At 40.3% G+C, this 20,005-nt stretch overlaps 1 protein-coding gene across 1 annotated transcript in view; it reads left to right on the top strand.

The window, feature by feature from the left end:
• Positions 1 to 17,973, top strand: part of kcnh4b (potassium voltage-gated channel, subfamily H (eag-related), member 4b) — a 67,860-nt gene extending 49,887 nt beyond the window's left edge. The window contains exons 10-16 of the mRNA XM_041815826.1: positions 234 to 483; positions 570 to 784; positions 8,904 to 8,942; positions 9,533 to 9,918; positions 13,858 to 13,949; positions 14,796 to 14,872; positions 16,702 to 17,973. Coding sequence (XP_041671760.1) covers positions 234 to 483; positions 570 to 784; positions 8,904 to 8,942; positions 9,533 to 9,918; positions 13,858 to 13,949; positions 14,796 to 14,872; positions 16,702 to 17,586 — 1,944 coding nt within the window. The 3' untranslated portion in view covers positions 17,587 to 17,973. The remainder of the gene's footprint in view (positions 1 to 233; positions 484 to 569; positions 785 to 8,903; positions 8,943 to 9,532; positions 9,919 to 13,857; positions 13,950 to 14,795; positions 14,873 to 16,701) is intronic.
• Positions 17,974 to 20,005: the final 2,032 nt, after the last annotated feature.

Genomic DNA, 20,005 nt, shown 5'->3' on the forward strand with positions numbered 1-20,005 from the left:
TAACACTTTTGTCACTCTCAGGATCCTATTTGAGCTCTGAAATGAGTTCTATAATCCATTCAGAACCCTGTGCAGCTAAAACTGTTTATGATCTTTTGCAGCACACTGCTGCCTGTACGCTACCAATTGACATTGTATTGAAATTCAAAAGAGAGTAACTGGTGGCTACAGAATCTGTCCCCTAATTACAAATCACTGTCACAGCTCATTACATCTGTCATACCATTCCCCAGCTCCTGCACGACTTCCCTGATGAGCTGCGGGCCGACATCGCCATGCATCTGAATAAGGACATCCTCCAGCTACCCGTCTTTAAAGGAGCAAGTCGCGGCTGTCTGCGCTCTCTCTCCCTCCATATAAAAACCTCATTCTGTGTCCCTGGAGAGTACCTCATCCGTCAGGGTGATGCGCTCCATGCCAACTACTTTGTCTGCTCGGGGTCTCTGGAGGTGCTGAAAGACAGCATGGTGCTCGCAATATTAGGTTTGTAAATACTCTTAAATGATGCTTGGAGCTTAATATTTAAGATCCGTGTGTGAGGGGACATGTTTTGTTTTTTATTTCTGAAGGAAAGGGGGACCTGATTGGCTCTGACCTGCCTGGAACAGACCAGGTGATCAAAACCAATGCTGATGTGAAGGCTCTGACTTACTGTGACCTCCAGTATATCAGTGTGCGAGGCCTCAGAGAAGTGCTGGAGCTCTACCCGGAGTACGGCAGTGTTTTTGCATCTGACATCCGCAACAACCTCACCTACAACCTACGAGAGGGCAGCCAGGACGAGGTATGAAGCACACTGATGCTTACACTGATTTAGTGTGGTTACTTTTTCCAAATGAGACTGTGTCACTTTTGGAAAAAGTAACTAGCTCCCGGGATTTCATTTGTTTCTTTTTGAACTAGTGTTTTAAAGTCTATAGTTTGTCCATTTTTCCATCCCTCCCCTTTTTATCGCAGAGCCAGGAGACCATTTTTGGCACCAAGGGAACACAAATCACTATCTCTAGTGGTGTTGCCTGCAATTAACTTTGTAAAATTGCTAACAGCTGGTTTTTTAGACATTGCAAGCAGGGCTAGAAATTAGCACCTGCCAGTTGCAAAAAGCTGGTCTTTTTGTGCAGTGATGGGTGAATTTGCACAACCTAGCAGCCACAGTGGTGGGTAAATAGAAGTCATGTAGCAGAGTGATAAGTGACAATGTAATTTGAATCCCAGTCTTTTACTTTTTTTTTTTTTTTTTTTAAGAGCACAGCCATGATGCTCCTCATATAAGCTCATATATTTTGAAATAAGTTAAGCATTTGGGGTCTTTATGTTTAGTTACAGTTAAATCAGCCTTTTAGGACAAGGCTGCAGTGGAGACCCTAAAACCAAGAAACTAAAACAAGAAAGTATTGTGTTTTTTTCTGTTTATGAGGAAGTCCGACAGCAAGTTTGTATATTCTTGTACGGTGTCAGCATTATGGGACACTTAGAGTGCCTATAAAAAGTATTCATCCCTTTGATCAAATGAATCATGGTCAAAATAATTTTTCTTTTTTTGCAAAATAAAAAGACAAAAATTAAAGATTTTAAAACTGTGAGCTGCTCTTTTAAAGTCAAGCCACAAATTTTTTATTGGACTGAGGTGTGGGCTTTGACTCAGCCACTCCAAAACATTCACCTTATTGGCTTTAAACCATTTCCGTGTAGCTTTCACTGTTTGCTTTGGGTCATTGTCTTGCTGGGAAATAAATATTCTACCAATTTGTAGATCTTTTTACTGTATAAGATTGTCCCCCAGGATTTTTCTATATCTGGCTACATTAACCGTACCCTCTACCTTCAAAAGCCTTCCAGGGCTGGCTGCTGAGAAGCATCCCCACAGCATGATGCCGCCACCACTGTGCTTCACAGTAGGGATGGTGTGTTTGTGGTGACATACAGAGTTTGATGTGCTCCAATTATAGTGTCTTGTCTGATAGCCAAAAATGCACCACTCTGGTCTCATCAGACCAAAGAACTTTCTCCCACTTGACCATGGAGTCTCCCAAATGCCTTTGGTCAGCGCTAGTGTAACCATCTCAGACGTAAAACAAGCGGGATATCGGTTCATACACAACTTTAGAGGATAAATCAGTTGGAGAACTCTCTCTCATGATGCTGAGTCAAAGCATCCCAGCACACACGTGACCGCAGCTCTGACACAGAGAGGAGGGGGCGGGGCTCTCTGCTCAGTGAGCGGTTTGCTCAGCTCTGCTCATGTAGTCAGAGGGAACAAGCAGAAAACCAGGACTAAGGAATTAAATACATTAATATAAACAGGATAAAAAACTTTGGGCTATTAAGTTTGTTTAATGAAAGGACCAAGTAAAACCTGTTCTGTAGGAAAGGTATTCTTAAAGGACTTTTGTTGTGATCTGGCGCTATATAGAAAAAAACAATTAAATAAAATTGACTCGACATTCAAGGGGGGCTGGGGGTGCCGTCGGCAAGGCGGGGCGCCCTCCCTATAGAATTGTAGGGGAAACACTGAAGCTACTTGGAGTGTTCTTTTGTCTTCATGGTGTAATGGTACCCAGGAATACTGATAAACCAGTGACTAGACCTTCTAAATGCAGGTGTTTTTTATACTAGAGTCACTTGACACATTCCCTGCACTCAGGTGATCCCCATTTCACTAATTATTAGACTACTAGCACCATTTGGCTGGACCTCTGTTGAATTAGGTCAGTCGCTTTAAAGGGGGTGAATACTTAAACACTCACTTATTTTGCTTGACATATTTTTATTAGCATTACTTTGTAGAAATCTGTTTTCGCATTGATATTAGAGTTTTTTTGTCATTTGGTCGAAAACAAACTTTTTATAGGCACTATAATTTAGTTATAACATGACTGAGCTAGTAAAGCATTTTTGTGTTTTTTTTTTCATTTTTTTAAGGGAATTAAAGACAAATCACGCTCATGCAGGAATAATACAGCATAATTATCATGATTAGAAAAACAAGTGTGCAGTGCTCTCATTCTTGTAGAGACAGATTTATTGTGCAGTGACTATAAATTTAGTGACTAAGATTTGTTTTTTTGGTAAAATCATTGGTCAGAGCTGATTATAAGACCAAGAAATAGGCATTTGCTCTTTAATTCTAGGTAACAATAGTATTTAGTTGTCTGTTAAAGGTCGAGGTAGCATAAACTGCTGCTTTCTATATAATTCTATGAATAATCGACAATAGCCACTACAAATATTCATTATTTACTCATGCACTGTCACTAGTGCACTGTCTTCTGTGGTAAAATATGAAAATAACAGTTATGATCAGAGACTTGTTCATAGCTTACACTCAAATAGCTTTTTCAAACATGTAATAAGTGACCTGATATCAATTTTCTTTCAAATCCATGTGCTCAAGGTTTTTTCCATCTCACATTGTATCTCAGCACCTCAACATCACCCGCCTCTTTTCCCCTCACCGTAGACTAGAGCATAAAGCGCAGCAGACAACACATTTGTACCCCCTAAGGTGCCTTTGTCACTCTCCTTGACACTTGTTCTACCACGGCTTCCAAAGGCCTGTTGGTGGCTTGATTGTCACACCAATTACTGAGCGTGGGTTCCACTGTCAGGCAGCCGTATCGCTTCCCTGTTGCCACCCCAGAGCACAGCGGGATGACATTACACCCAGACACCGACCTCCTCTTGGAGCTGCCTGGTAGCCCTAACAGTTATTTAAGAAAGGATTACGTAAGGCCAGATAATCTTTCCGCTGTGTAGAAAAAAGCGCCTGTTGATGTTGCATATGAAGCCACGTTTTCAAGCAATGTTATGTAATCTGTTAAAAGATGCAGCTCCAAACCATCAAATTGAATAATTTCATGAATTAAAGCAACAAAGATCAGTGGCTGTTCTGAATGGCATCTTTTTAACAGTTGGATCAAAACAAATGTAATGATGTGTGACTTACAAACTCTCAATGTCATTCTGAAACATCTGCGCTTGTTTTTGGCCTTCCTCTTTGGTCAAACAGACTTGGTATTAATTTTTTTCCCTGTTAGTAGTTTTTTTTTATGTGGTTTAGAACCTAAAGGATGGGACATCTGTGCTGACTGTGCTCATTACCGGATGTATTTTTATCAGTCATGCTGTGAAAGATCAGCTTTAACTGTATTTTTTAAGGGCTTCAGAAAGAGAACGATCATGTTTGAAGTGTTTCTTTCAATGACAGTACATCTTAGATACAAATTTGCATTTAACAGAACCCATGTGTATGGGAACGATATCTCATTAAGGGTTCCTCTAAAAACAGTGTCTGATTGTTAGTTGGCTTACAGATGCCATGTAAAACGTGTGCTTTTGAATTATTAGCTGTAAATATTATCTGTTATAGCAGGTTTGGTTGATAAGTGCTCACTCTTTGCTTCTCTTGCACCATCTGCTCTGAGTTTAAAACATAACACCAGGGCGCTGTTGCCCCCTGACAGGATGACAGAGTGCTCAGCTACCTGGTGGAGCTGCCAGATCTCACAAACCCATCACAGATACGCACACTCACAAAGATATACACAGACACAGTCATAGTGGTCTCATCTCCACAGTGGGTGGTTTGAATTGTTGTAAGATGGCAGGTCTTTTTTATACATTAGAGATACTACGGCATTGTATGCTGACTTTACAGTCATTAGTCAGTTATTGTGAAATGCTGCCAAACAGACAGATTGTAGGGATGCCTGTTACAGCATGAGGGACACAAAGAGATTATTTTATTTATTCTCAAAGGGAAAATCCCATACGGCCAGATGGAGGCATAGTTTTTCTTTCTTTGTGACAAGTCTGTAATTTAATTTAACAAGTCTGTAATTTAATTTAACTTTTATGGTTCTACCGTTAATTACATTTTTAAAGTTTGCCACAAATTTTGTCTAGTGTTGAGATATTTTTCTTGCCTTTTTTGTTAAATTAAAATTTTTTTTTTTTTTTAAGAAAAACTTATCACAAAGGGACAGGGGCTTAAAGACAAGAGCAGACACATTGAAACTTTACAATTCAGTCGTGTCATACGATTATCAAAATTGATTATTTAATTAAATATGCTAATGGAGTAATTTTCCTAACTGAAGATTCTTTTTTTTTTTCTAAAAATTTGGAGTTTCTAGAAACCTTAAACAGAGCAAGAAGAGCAAATATATTGGACTTTAATTTTCAAAATAACTGTAAGCTTTTTAACTAAAGAGCTGTGGAAAGTACTTGCCCCCTTTCTCATTTATTTTTTGGCATATTTGTCTCACTGAAATGTTTCAGATCATAAAACTAATTTTAATGATTAGACACAGATAACCTGATTAAATACAAAATGCAGTTTTAAAACAGTGATGTCATTTTCTTAAGGGAAGATAATGTTCCCCTCCAGTAGGGTTCCCTGCTGTAGACTGACTTGCTGTTGAAAATGCTGTTAAATAGCAGCAAATAATACAGGAATGTCAATAAACTGGACTGTGAAGTATGAGGAGTATAGGCTTGCAGTCATTGCTGCCAATGGTGGAAAACACACATATTAGCTTTAGGGGGCAGTTACTTTCTCACACAGGGCAGATTTGGATGATTTTTTCCCTTAATAAAGGAAATCATCATTCAAAAACTGCATTTTACATTTCCTCAGGTTATCTTTGTTTGTTATTTAAATTTGTTTGGTGATCTGAAACATTAAAGTGTGAAAAATATGCAAAAAAGAATTGAGGAAAGGGGAAAGCTTTTTTACAGCTCTATAACTTGCGCACAAGTTTGCAGTGATGGTTTCAGCTGTTCCTAAGTGGCAGAAAATAACTTTTTTCAGATGAAAGGTTGCAGGTTTCATTTTTTTTTTTGGTTTGCATTTAGTCAAAATCAAAGAGAATAGCTTATTACTTAAGGGATACCAATTTTGCACAGAAGAGAAGAGACTGTGCAATCCAGGCAAAGCTGGAAGGTCATTTCCCCTCCAGGGAGCCAGCACTGAGTCAAAATTTGTTTGACTATAATCACCACACACCACAGGGAGAGTTCAGTAGTTGGTTGTCATGCAGTGTGAAGACCAAGCTGGTCAGTGAGGAGTTATGGTGATCATTTGGCCCCCTGTGGAGCCTTGTATGACAACACTTTAGCAAAGTTGATAAAAAACAACCACAAGAAACAATACATTGTAGTTTTTTTTGCAACACTGAGATGAGCTACGTGAGCGTGCATGATTGATTGAATAACAAGGGAACAATTGAATGACTGAGAGGAGATGACAAAAACAAATGTCTCATCTACTGATCCAGGTGGCTTCTGTCAGAAATTTCACACCGAGACTAGTTTCTAAATTAATTTGTGGTACCAACAAAGCCAGGCTTTCCAAAATAATGCTCATCTATCTGCCTTCAACCCCTTATAAACCTGAACAGTGTGATAGTCACACTATTGTGGACTAATAGTTTTGTTTACTACCATGAAAATGTTAGACTTGTGTGCAAATGCAGTTCTTATGAAAAAAAAAATCACATTTGTGCCCGACAGGAAAAGTCCTTCAAATACATCCTACTTTGCAATGTGGGACACTTGGCATAATTTCCCCATTAATTGATATTGATGTTCAGTTAATGTCATCTGGCACCAATCTTTCATGATGGATAATCATCCAGTGTTGCTCCAGGGTTTGTTTCCCTATGAGGAGATTTTGTTCTGAATAGACTGTCATTCGGCCCCTTAGCTTTTCATTTATCACCATCTAAAGAGATGCAAAGTTTCACAAATATTCATGCATTATCTTTAATTGCTTTGCGGGTTCCAGAGTGCTTTATAATGAAGGATTAAATTTAACACAGTGCATCACAAGTGTGACAGACTGTGATTTGCGCTGTCCCATTTAGCCATGTTGTCAGAGACTCACATTTTCACACATGACAGAGGAGTTCACAATATCACAGTTTCCTTTTCCATGCCGCCAAAAAGCTCCCAGTTTATTTCAACTCAAAGAGAAAGAAACTTTTACTGGAATCCATCCTGAGTTGTTGAAAACAGCAACATGATTCAGCTTGTGTAACAAATGATTAATCACAGGCTACAGTTATGTAAATGTTTGCATAAAGGGAATCTGTGGATATATAATTAGACAACTACTGTGTACTTTACTCAGTTGTAAAAATGGAGTGATACCTAAATGTATTAATGGTTTTCTTTGACCTGTAAAGTCACAGTCCTACCAGTGGTGTTGCACTCATCAATCTGTGGCGATAACGTAAAGATTCTCAACTATGTGCTGACAAAGACATGGAATAAATATGAAGTAAACTTGGATGTAAAGATGCTCCAGATGTTTAACTTTAATTAAACATTAGGAAGAGTTACAGCAGCAAAAACGTCCTTTTACTGGGCAGAGACCTCAAGCAGAACCAGACTCATGTGAACAGCCTTCTGCTATAGCTATGCTGTGGTTGAGAAGGGAGAGAGGGAGATCTAGAAATAAAACAGAGGGTGATACAGAAATACTATCAGAAATTGAATTGAGAAAGGTGGGAAAAAGGGGAAAAGGGAAAGGAGGGAGTTACTTAAAGAGGGAAGAAGGAGATGCAGAAAGAGTGCAGGGAGGTACCTAAAGAGAGAAGAAATGGATGTAGAAAGAGAGAAGAAGGGGGCTAGAAGAAGATGCATTATAGAGAGATGAGGGAGATGTAGAAATAGAAAAGAGAGAAGTATAGATAGCAAGAAGACAACCAGAGCAACATCAATAAATAAGATGAATTTATGGCTGTCTCGACCATAAATCAATCTCAAACTTACTTACTTTGCTATGACTATTATGTCACTAATGTTGATAACAACATGTGAAGAATTAGCAGTTACAGCCATGTTTGAAAGAAGACTGACTCATTCTTACTGATGAAGCTGATATCAGAAGTCCTGCACCTTCTTGATTTTGATTGGTCATTTGAAGTAAACAAAGTATTTACATCCTACTCAAGAACAGGCAATTGGCAAAGGAATCTCCAAACCCCCTTAATGTTGGTCCACTGGCGTCAACTGTTTATGATGGGCAGAAAAACAGCCAGCACTCCACCAGGGCTGTCCCTACTTATGCTCATTTTTCATTCAGTTAGCCCCATGACACCTCCAGAGGGTTTAACAGTGATTTCTAACCACCTCATGCTAGCTCTCACCGACTGCAATGCCAACACAGACATTCTTTATCTTACCTCCTCTACCACATGGCCATCACAGCCAAAGCAGCACCACCACCTTCTACAGACTCTGGCTCCAGGTAGTGACAACACTGATACTACCTACACTAACACATGACTCATAGTTGCCACCACAAAAAGACATCTATTCCTGGTGCCAACATTACATATGAGAAAGAACTGCAGAGATAGAACAAGAAAAAATGGGAATGAAAAGAAAAGTCTGGAGAGAGAAGTTAGCAAGGGGACTGGGGAAGCAGAGACAAGGTGAGGAGCTCTGGCCTGAGCTGGCACTCACCCGTGTCAGGTCGGGCTGTTAAGGGAGTTGTGGCACTGTGGAAGCTGGCGTTTTATTAAGTGTTCAAACTGACAGTGCTGTGGGTGAAGAAAAACAGTGGGTGTTTTTGCACACTGGGCACTGAAAATGTTCTATCACTTAGGTTTTACATGGAGAATGTGTGCAAAATGTGAAAAACTGCCTCACTGGACATGTCTTTAATGAATCAGTGTTTGTATTTGACAAAAATTGTTCACCTCAACTCGAGACACTGAATCCAAAACAATTTTTGTGAAAAAAAAAAAAAACCCTCAGGGACACTTTATTATGATGAAGTTTTCATTATAGGATTTTCAAGGTAAAACAGGTTATTTAAATTTGAATAAATAAATAAATTCTGCTCCAGGCGGTGTCATTTGTGATCTTATAGCTTTGTGCTTTTGCTCCTGCAGGGCCTCAGCAGGTTTTCAAGGTCACCCAGACTTACCCACGTGAGTTCACTTCAAGTTCAGTTGTCTTCTTTTCTCATAGGAGTCTTTCTTTAGTTCTTTTTTTATTGCATGCAAAGATTTTTTTTTTTTTTGTGTTTAAGCTGCATGAGTTTTTTTCATGTCACTTTATTTTCAAGCATGGTCTGGCTTTCAATGCGGAACCCCTGATTTTTTTTCTGGGGCACTCTTATGGCTTGTGATGCTGTGGGTGGGTTACAGCAAGGACTTCCCCTACAGGTTGAAACTCATTTGGATCACAGAGAGCAGTTTAGTCCCTGGAGTTAGCTCACTAACTGGGTCAGTGGTTCTCCTAATAGAAAATCTTATGAGCTACTTTTCTCACTACAGTTTGTGCTGCATGCTTATCTCCGTGCCTTATTTTTGTTTTATTTAAAAGGTGTTAGCAGCACTTGCTTGGTCTGTTATTAAGAGTTCTACTTAATTTAAAACTAATTATTTTTCTCCATGAGCACACATGCAGCTGCTGTTCCAGCATAATAGATTTTTAACAGGATTAAATGAATGTGATTAAAATATCATCAGCTATTGTGCTGTTAGTAACGCTGTTTGCTGTATTTGCTGTTTTACAGGAGCCTAGACTCCCTTCCATCATCGAAACAAAAGGAGACGACTCTGACGATTCCTACCACCTCTCTCCGGCCACCCGCTCTCGCCGAAACCTCCTGCTGCCCAGCTTCAGCAGCCCCGTCCGCCGCACCTCTCTGGGGAACCTTCTAGGGGATGAGCTAAAGCAGTTCAACGCCCTGCGGCGCTGTCGTTCACCCAACCTCAGCCGAGGCTTCCACGGGCAGAACTCGTCCCCTCAGCAATCGGCGAAGAAAGAGCACAGCACCCCCACTGCAGCCTCAGCCCAGTCATCGAGTTCTTCACAGGGAGAGTGCGGGGCTGAGCAGAAGCCTTCACAGCTGCTCATCCCAACGGTCACCTGCTTTGCACCTCCAGATCTGAGCCCCAGGTATTGATCCAGTCATATTCTTCAAACATTTAGATTGCTTTAATTGTCAGTGGTTCCACCCTTTTTTCTTCAGGGCCTCCCCCTGCTCGTATCTAAGAAATCCTAAGCCCACCAAGGATGCACTTGGAAGAATTAAATATCAAAAGTAAATTTTTTTTCCATTGACAAAATTCCAACAGGATAGGCCTACAAACACGTTCTTAACACAAATTGGTAAGAAGAAATGATAGCATTATCTTAAAAATTAAGAGGATCTGTTCAATTTTGAGAAAAAAAAACCAAACATTTTGAAGTTAACTTAGTCGTAAATAAATGAGAAAGTTGTTAAAGTTTATGAAGTCAGAGATTTACATAAACCAAAACGTCGAATTTTGAGATTATCAAGTTATTTCATTCTGGGACAGCTCAGTAAAGAAATATTTGTAATTTTATCTCACAATCATTACATTATCAGTGTCATATTGACTTCAGGGCTATCCAAGCACTGTTTACATATTTCTCATAAATTTTTGACTTTACAATATCGTAGATTAATGACTTACAAGACTTGCAATTTTTTAGTCAAAATGGGACTTCTAAAAATCTATAACTTCAAAATTAATGACTTTTTAAACTGGAAGTTTGTATTTTATTTCTTTTAAATTTGCAACTTTTTAATCTCAGAAATGTTTTGTTTTTTCTTTCGTAAATTATATGACTGTAGTCTCAAAAATTCAATCTTTTTTTTTTTTCTAAAAACAAAGTGAGCCTCTTGTTTCTTTTTATCTTTATGGTGGCCATAATAAGCTGTTGTACATTATGTTTTTAATCAGGATTTACAAAAAGAAAATATGCACATCTAGTTGTGACCACGTCAGAGCTTACAGCCCCTCCCCAGGATGGGATACACTGGTCTATATGACAATACCATAGGCTTTGTTGTCTTCTTTGTCATCATCTTCCCAATAGCATTGCATCAATGTGTCTATACAGGGTTTAATTCACAAGTTATGATCGCCACAAGCTGATTTTGTTCCATTCATTCTCCAGACTTCTGTTGTATCAGCGTCATCACATACTGATATAGGAGAAACAGCCAGGTGGACTGTGAAATGTATATATAGTTTCAATATGAGCCTTAAAGCTCCTGTGAGGACTGTTTCACAGGTTATGAAACAGACTGAAAGTAATATTCTTGTTTCTTTGTGAGCTAAAAAAAAGACACAAGATTACAAGCATTGAGACTGATCATTTCCGTACAGTTATTTTTAATACCTGTACCATAAAATCCATTGTGTAAGACTCCCTCTTATTACCCATTTTTATGTAAAAACTCAGCTGTGTTTTGTCCACTGGCTTATGCTATCCACCATATTATTTTGTCACATGGGCTGCAACAACCAATGTCAGGCTGTTCCATCGTTGCGTCATGCTTTGCCAAGTTACATATGCCCTCTACTCTCAGATCATGAAGGAAACAGCCTGAATGGCTCATACCGCAGAAAAAGAGCGAGAGAGAGAGTCTGTGATGTAGCCCTCTGTGTCACTGCAGACAGAAACTGCTTTGAATGATGGCTCAAATTTAGCCAAATCCAGAAAGCACAAGAACTTTTTGGGAAATATGTGAATATTTTGAAGACTTTTGTCACAGAGGGATTTTTTTTTTTTTTGTGCAAAAAGGAGTCTAAGTCATTTTCATTTACTGTGTAGCACATAAAATCCTTGAGTTTGAATTTCTGTTTTGTTTTTCTCTTTCATCTCTATAGTCCCATAACTTTTAAAAATCCAAATGCCATTGATGCTGCACACATTCTTAAAACTCAGGTTTTCCTGGGAAAAAAGGATGTTTGACTTTGCACCACAGAGTTGATGTTATGACAGCTTTTTAAGACAGTAATTCCAGGTGAGACAAAATGGTTGAAAAATAACTTGAGGGTCAGAGAGTCAAAGTGCTTGTAGAGGCTTTAATCGAGAGCTTAATTATCTGCTGCAGAAGCAGAAAAGGAGTTTTATGTTATGATAAGAGTTTCTCTGATTGTCTTGAGCTTATAGACCCTTTTGCTAACAAATTCCCTGCAGTAATTTGTATAGTGTACATTTTGTACACAAAAAGTTTAGGAAGCTAGAAATGTTGAAATTTGAGATGTTGAGGAAGAGAAAGAGTACTCACCAATACCTCTTTGCGTACTCTGGTGAGCAAGTTTTGACGTTTAACAAAAGAAAGAGGTATTTGCATGGACAGCTACTTGGCATCAAAGCTTTTTTTATGCTTTAAGATCATTGCTAGTGTATGGAGAAACGCCCCTTCAGTCTGGTTCTTCACAAGTTTCTCTGTTTATGAGTGCCCTTCAGGTAACACCAAGCGGTAACATACGGTCCTGAAAAATGAAGCCAATGCGGAAGTGCAAAAAATTGCAATACTGCGAGTGTCCACTTGAGGCTGGCTGCAGGAACACTGCAAATCCCATCTGGACACCTGTTAAACAGCTGGTTTTTACACTAGAAATAAACTAGTTTACAGCCTGGTTCAAAATACCGAACGTGTCTCATTAGCTAGTGTCTTGTCTCACTGTATGGGGAATTTTGTTGTACAACGATCGTTTGGATTATATTTAGGATAAACTTCACTTCGCGCTGATTGGCGCGTCTCATTTGATTGACGGATAGCTCGACAGGCAGAGGCTACGTTTTTGTCTACCAGAATGCTAGCTAGCTAGTCGACAGGAAGTCGCGCTTAATGGGCGGGCCATCAGGTTGATCCAAAGTTCGGTTGAGACAGCGATATCAATATGGAAGCCTCCGCAGATAGGCTTCAAGAGCTGTTTGAGTCCGCCTATAGCAGACGGCTGACGTCACACAGGGTTTGTCCAGTTCTTTCCACAGTCTATGGGTAGCACTGACAATTATGTTTAGTGGGCGTGTTTTATTTTGTTACTTTAGCTTGTTTCTATTGCTCCCAAATACATCCACAACATGGTAGCCTAAAGTTAATACCAGCACTTTCACCATCCACTGTAATGAGTGACATCACAATTGTGTGGGCTGCACACCAACTGCTGCAAACTTTTTCCCAGTGTTTTAGCTTGATTTTTGGCCAGAATTCCTTTTAGCTATCACAAGTTTTTTAGCCCTTGTGAAACTAAAAAACATACCAAGCAAATAAAACTAGTAAACATACTGAGTAGAGAAGTTTCAGTTTAGTTTGTCTCTTTTGTGCTCTTTGTTGGAGCTTTTTTGGTTGAGAGCTGAGCTGCCATTGACTCCAGCTCACAAGTTCATCAAAGCCCTTTATGCTGCTGAACTAAATAATGGTCGCGACTTTACTTGAAACACTAAAAAAGAGAAGTGGACCATAAATGCTTAAATGTCAGGCTGACAAAACTGAGTAAAGCACTGATAAAGGAGAAACAAGTGGGCTGATTAGGAGACTTGTTTGGTGAACAAATGAGAAGCAAAGAAAGAAGTTTCACATCAAACAAAGTTTTATATGAGGAAGTTCTCTCATGTGCAGCCCTTATAGTAACCAGTTATGATCCCCTGAGGGTGTTTAAGATTTCCAAGTAAAATGTCCCAGTAATGGACACTTAAAGTCATGCTAAAAAAAGCTTAATCATCCACTTAATGTAAATGGGTTGTATTTGCATTGCATATTTGAGCAGATGTCATCGTATTTCATTAATAGAGCACCTTATCCTCCTGCCTCTGCCATCTGTATTCATAATGTATCCCTGAGTCATCCAGTAGGTCCTGGAGATGGGTACATGCTGGTTCATAGCGCTCAGGTGTCCTCCCCTCCAGACTGGCTGCTTCTCCTCATGTTCAGACCCTCATGTTCCTCTGCCAACAGCAGCTCTCATGGCACATTCCCGGGTAGCTGCTGGCTCTGGTGATAATTGAAATGGCCTCTACTGTTACATTAACTCTGGCTTTCCCTTCTCCTCATCCCCTCCCTCCCTGCAGGGTGGTAGACGGCATCGAAGACAACGGGCACACGTTCCATTTCAATGTGGAACATGGCCGGCCCAAAGCCAGCGCAGGAGGCAGCGCCCAAGGTAAGCAGAACGGCCTCCAGCTGCGAGGGTCACACGGGTGCCAGATGGCTGGAGAGTTCAAACGGTGGACAGGACATCGCTGCGCTGCCTCCTTCTGGGGAAACATGAGAGCACAGAGGAGTGAAATGACAGCAGGGTGTCCAAAGAGTCAGAGAACATGTTAAAGGACAACTGAGGTCAAAGCAGGGCACAGATTATATGGCCTGAGCTTTCACTGATGATCAGTGGGGGATGAATACTGCATGCAGTTCAGCTTAAGTCCAGCTATCTAACCTCTGCCCGCACACATTTTAAACAGTGTGTGCTTTCAAGAATACAGCTTGAAAACTTGCCATCCAAAGCACTTTTTAAGTTTTTTTTCCTCATTGATTTCTCAAAACATCTGTCAGCTTTCATAACCGCAAAGGCTTCTCTGTTTTAAGTAACAGGATACTGAAGCAAAATCACTTAGTTAAGACACTTTCTACAATGCTGGAGGAAGCAGATACGAACATGTAGGCATACAGTAAGGGAACACATAACATCACATGTATCAGAGTTTTTAATATTTAAATGTATTCCTGTTATTGTGTAGGGAACACTTAAACTTATACCAACTTCCCTTCAGGATTTTATCAGCACTTCTGGAAGATTAGGAGAACTGAAAAAAAAAATCATAGAAGTTGTTTCTCCGAGATTTGCTGTTTGTTTGAAAATAAAAACCCCATGCAGATTATTACCAGGTGTACTCCTGAGTTAAAATTCATACTTCAGTCTTGTAACCATTCTGCTATAGCCTCTGTTTTATGTCTAAATTACATGTAACTAATCCAGCTACATCTCCTTTTCCCCTCCTCGTTTCTCCAGACTCAGCTCACGCTAACGCCACCCTGCTGCAGGAGACAGAGGAGGTCAAACAGAGCATCAGTCAACTCAACCACAAGGTACGATACCACCTGTTAACCTAAATAAATAATGATTTGACCAGAGAAAATCATCAATAAGCAACTAGTGTTTCTGAATCGCCCCAATTCACAACCAGTGTTATATTAAGACACTAAGAGGGCAGATGTGGACCTTAATCTTTGTTGTATTTTTTATGAAAACTTGACATAAACCTCCATGAACTTAGCACTAAGGAATATTTAGCAAAGTGTCAGTGGCAAGGAAAACTTCCCATTACTGGGGAGAAACCTCAACCAAAACCAGACTCATGTTATACAGCCATCCCTTAAAGTTGTGTTGGGGTTGGAAAGGGGTAAAGGGAAATTCAGGCAGACAGAGAAGAGAGAGATGCAAAAAAGACAACGAAGAGGGGGATGCAGAAAGACAGAGGAGAGGTAGATGCAGAAGATAAGGATTATATGGGAAAAAAAGGTAGCTGTAGAAAGACATGGATGTGGGGGATGCAGGAAATAAAGAAGAAACAGTGAAGAGGTAGATGCAAAAACAACAAAGAGGGAGACAGAAATAAAGAAAGGAGGAGGAATGCAAAAAGACAGAGAAGTGGGAGATTTGCACAGAAAAAGTGAAGTGGACAGACAGAAGGAGATACATAAAGAAGAGTAGAGTGAGATGCGGGGGGATGTGGATGGAGAAAATTGTGAGTTGTAGAAAGACATGGAGGAAGGAGATGCAGAAAAAGATCAAAAGTCAAGAAGTAGATGCAAAAACATGGAAATGTAAAATTTGTGTAAAAGAAGAAAGAGAGAAGAGGTAAGTGCAGGAAAAAAGGAGATGAGGGAGATGCAGAAAGAGGGAGGAGGGAGATTTGGAAAGAAGAGAGAGACGCAAAAAGACAGAATAGAAGGACAGACAATCAGCGAAGAAGGAGATGCAGAGAAGCAGTTGTAGACAGACATGGATGAGGGGAGAAGAAGAAAAAGGTGAAGAGGTAGATGCAGAAAACATGGAAGAGGGATTTACAGAAAATAGGAGCAGAAAGACAGAGAAGAGGGAGATGCAGAAAAAGAGAACAGGGAGATGTAAAAACAAAAAGAGCAATCAAGATTGGGTACTGCACTATCAACATCTATCTATCAAGTGTGCTAGAGAGACAGAATTTGAAAAAGAGACGGCATTCATGAAAATCTACCAACCTAGGAGTCGAAATCTGGGTTTCAAGTCATAGAGAAAATGTGACATTTTAAAATCAACTAGCAGAAATGTATTTAGAATTTATCTTCCTTCAAAATAAGCTCTGGGAAACATACAATGAAATCAGAGACTCTCTGTTTCAGCCTTCTATTGTGGTTTTTTTTTTTTTATTTGGGTGGAGATAGAGCTCAAGCAGGTGCAGAATGAGGATCCAGATGGGCCCAGGTAGCGTCTGTCTGAAGTCGATATTAATTAACCAGCAGGGTGCTCTCTGCATTGCAGAGGATCGCTGACACTGCTGACTCAACAATCTAAAAATCTGACGCTCTACTTGTGGCCCTCCTCTGGCCCCTTTTCTCTTCCTGTTTCACTCGCTCGCTCCTGGTTTTCTGTCTACTATCTCCCCTATCTGCGTCACTTACCTCGATCTGGGTCCCTCTGGGCTTCAGGACTGTGGACAAAGCTATTTCTACGAGTCACAGAGAGGATTATAAATAATTTGGTCCTCTTTTGGAAGGTCATCAGAAAATTACTGGACATGAGTCTGAGATTAAAACCCAAAGATAGAAGCTGATTCATTTCTCTCTGTTCTCAGACTTAATTGGGCAGAGCTGTGCTTGCGCTTTTTTACACATTTGCCGAGTGTTCAAACTGAAACTACGTTCTTTCTACACAGATGGGCGCATTAAACCAGGAAGTTTCTGAGCTTGGGAAAGGCCTGCACCACATGCTGCACCTCCTCCAGGCCCACGTGTCCCTGCAGCACTACACCACCTCCCACCCCTCATACTCGTACCCAAACACAGGTGCACCCTTCAACCTAGCTCCATCCTACCACTTCCACAGCGACTCTGGGAGCCATGACAGCCACCAGAGCGTCCCCGCTGCTGGACACTGGAGCCTCAGTTTAGCTGCTGAAACCCAAACAGAGACCCAATACAGACCTCAATCCTCCTCTCCACCCGCTCCACAGCTCTCGGTAAGCTCAGCAGCCAGGTTTGACCCGTGTCAAAGCTCTGAGAAACCCAATCTGTGGACTGGCACGTCTCTTCTTAGTGTCGGCCCAGACCTGAGGCCTCATGAAGACTCTGAAAACAGACCTCTGAGTGCGAGCCCGAGCAGCATCAGCCAGTCCCAGCCCACTCTGTGCCTGCAGCCTCCCAGCGAGACCAATGAATTTTCTTGCCTTCTGTCCGGAGCGCCCACAGGTGCATCCACACACAGCCTGCTGGACGCATCACCCAGCTCTTACCCTCACCTCTGCCTGTCCTCAGAGTCCTGCCCCAATAATTTAATTCAGGACACCTCCATATTTCAAATTGAAGACTCTAACCCTTCAATCCAACCACCGCTGCCTGGACAACCTCTCAGATCCTCCCTGGGTTCCCAATCACCTCTGGGCAACGCATCCGCCATAGAACACACCAGTCTGGAGTGCCTGCTGGGAAACAGGGGGTCTACGGAGAGCAGGGACAGTGAAAGCATGTCATCTCGGAGGTCCAGCATCGGCGTGCAGACTCAGAGCACAGAGCAGTCGTGGTGTTTGGACCTTACAGATTAAACATCCACTGCAGCTGGAGGACAAACTCAAGTCATTAACCTGACAGTGTTCAAAAACTCTGCGTGCTGTATTTCCTCTCTTATTTCTGGGCTCTCACCTCCGTTTCTATGCAAAAGCATGTCATTGTGCGTTGTCAGCTTTACTGAAGTGTGTCTTTAAGAAAACGTCCACAGCAGTGGGCTCCAGTATATACTGTATATTTTTTCCAACACCCTCAAAGCATTTTGCAGTTGATACGACCTGTTACCTCCTTGCATGGTAAAGTTGTTTATTCTTTTTCCTAAGGAAAAGGTTTCAAATCAATGTGTAAGCATTCTACATGACAATGTGTTGATTGTGTACACAGTTGCTGTATGTAGACAGGTGAGATGGATGTTTAAAGATACCAAGGGGCAGAAATGACACATGTATGTGCATCACTCAGCATTGATTGTTTATTGTTTTATAATGAATGTTTTTTTTTCTCTGTTCTGAGTTTTTTATTTGTTAGCTCTTGGACTATAAATAGCTATCATCCAAACTCAACAAAGCACTACTTTACTTTTGATTTCAGGCTTTATTTCAAAAACATCTCTCTCCTGATGATCCTGCAGGATATTTGAACATGTTTGTTTTTATTCCTCACTAAAGCATCAAAGTTTGCACTTGGAAATAGATTAAATTTCTCTCTTTACAAAATCTCTGAGGGATCAAAATTTTATAAACACCTAATAAGCTGCTAATAAATATACACTACTGAATATACATATTAGGATAAAAGTTGGTCCGATAACAATTTAGCACAGCCATTAAATTACAGTGTGAATGCCTCCTGGGAAGACTAGTAACTCTTTAAAGTCTAAGATATTCAGAGTATTCAGGAACTTTGTTCTTTTTGAATGATTTCTCCTTGGCTGACAAAAATAAAGTATGCAGAAAACTGTGGCAGTGTCCTTTATTGTTGTGTCATTCAAAAGGACCTCTATCTCTATGGATACATTTAATGGAAAAATAAAATATAGATGCCAGTCATGTTTGTGTTTTAAATCGCTGTTGAAAAATTGTTTCTAATCTCTTTCCAGGGATCAAACCTGTGTCTGAAAGATGATCTCCTTACTTGAAAGCACAAATTGTTGCTGCACAAATGTGTTGGGTTCAGTTTTATTTGAGTAACATCACATGAGAGAGGCAAAGTTTTCATTATGAACAAAAATGTCAGGACAGTTTTATTAAAAGAGCAGACCTAGACTGTATTCTTTAGGTGTTTTTAACCTAAAAGTACCAGGAACATTTAGTTCTAGGAACTGTAAAACAGACACCATGACACATCTCTTTATAGATGCCAGGTATCTAAGATTTAATAGACCAATATTAATATTTATATTGTTGATCTGAGTAAGGCCTTTTAGAGTTTATATATATGGATTTATTATTTACAGTTAATAGTTAATGGACTTGAGCTTGTATAGCACTTTTCTAGACCTCAGACTGCCCAAAGTGCTTTTACACTGCAGGTCACACCTTCCCATCCACACACCGATGGCAGAGGTTGCTATGGAGACTTGTCCATCAGTATTAGCTAATCGCATTCATACGCATCCATACACATTTTCATGCCACCGACAAAGCAGTGGGAGCAAATTGGGGTTAGGTGTCTTACCCAAGACAGCCAAAGACTGCATGAGCTGCGGATCGAAACCTATGGCTAAGCCACGCCCCCTCCACACACTCGGACAAACAATGAGCATTCACTGACAGACGCAGTTGCCACAGTAGGAGACATTTAGCTGGAGGCCATTGATGATTTTTGGAGACAGAAAGATTACATTTAATCTAGAAGTCCCCAAAAGGGTCTAAACTACGCACTGGAAGGATCTATTAATCATTTTATTGTTGAGAAGGTCGATAAAAAGCTTCAGTAACAAGCCCAAACTTACAGGTCCCAGTGCAAACGTGATAAACTGCATCTCGTTGCCATCACCATCTCAGACCACAAGATAGAGGATCGGCATCAGAGAGCCATTGAAGTTAAGGTTTTTGGCTCAGAATATGAGAAAAATATAACGGCCATTTTACCATCTTTACCTAGAGTGTCTCTCCGTTAGTTTGGTGCTATATTATATTTACATTGACTCATTCAGCATAAAGTTTTCCAAACTTTGTTATCTCGGCTATTACAGATAAGTTAATGAAGCTAAGCTCCAGAGGTTAACGTTAGTTTAACTATAGCCCTTTGGACAACAGCTAACAATAATGTACAATCACCAAAGAACAAAAACTAGAACAAAAAATGCCAGTGAACTCCCAACAAACAACGTGACACAACGAACAACGCAGCTAGGAGCTAACTCCTAACTTTAGCTAAGGTTAGAGATGTTAAAGATAACTTTATATTTCTTTCCAGCAAAGTGACAATATGCCTCAAAGACCATGTTGGCTT

Source organism: Cheilinus undulatus, linkage group 20 (genome assembly GCF_018320785.1).
Source record: "Cheilinus undulatus linkage group 20, ASM1832078v1, whole genome shotgun sequence".
Classification (NCBI taxonomy): domain Eukaryota; kingdom Metazoa; phylum Chordata; class Actinopteri; order Labriformes; family Labridae; genus Cheilinus; species Cheilinus undulatus.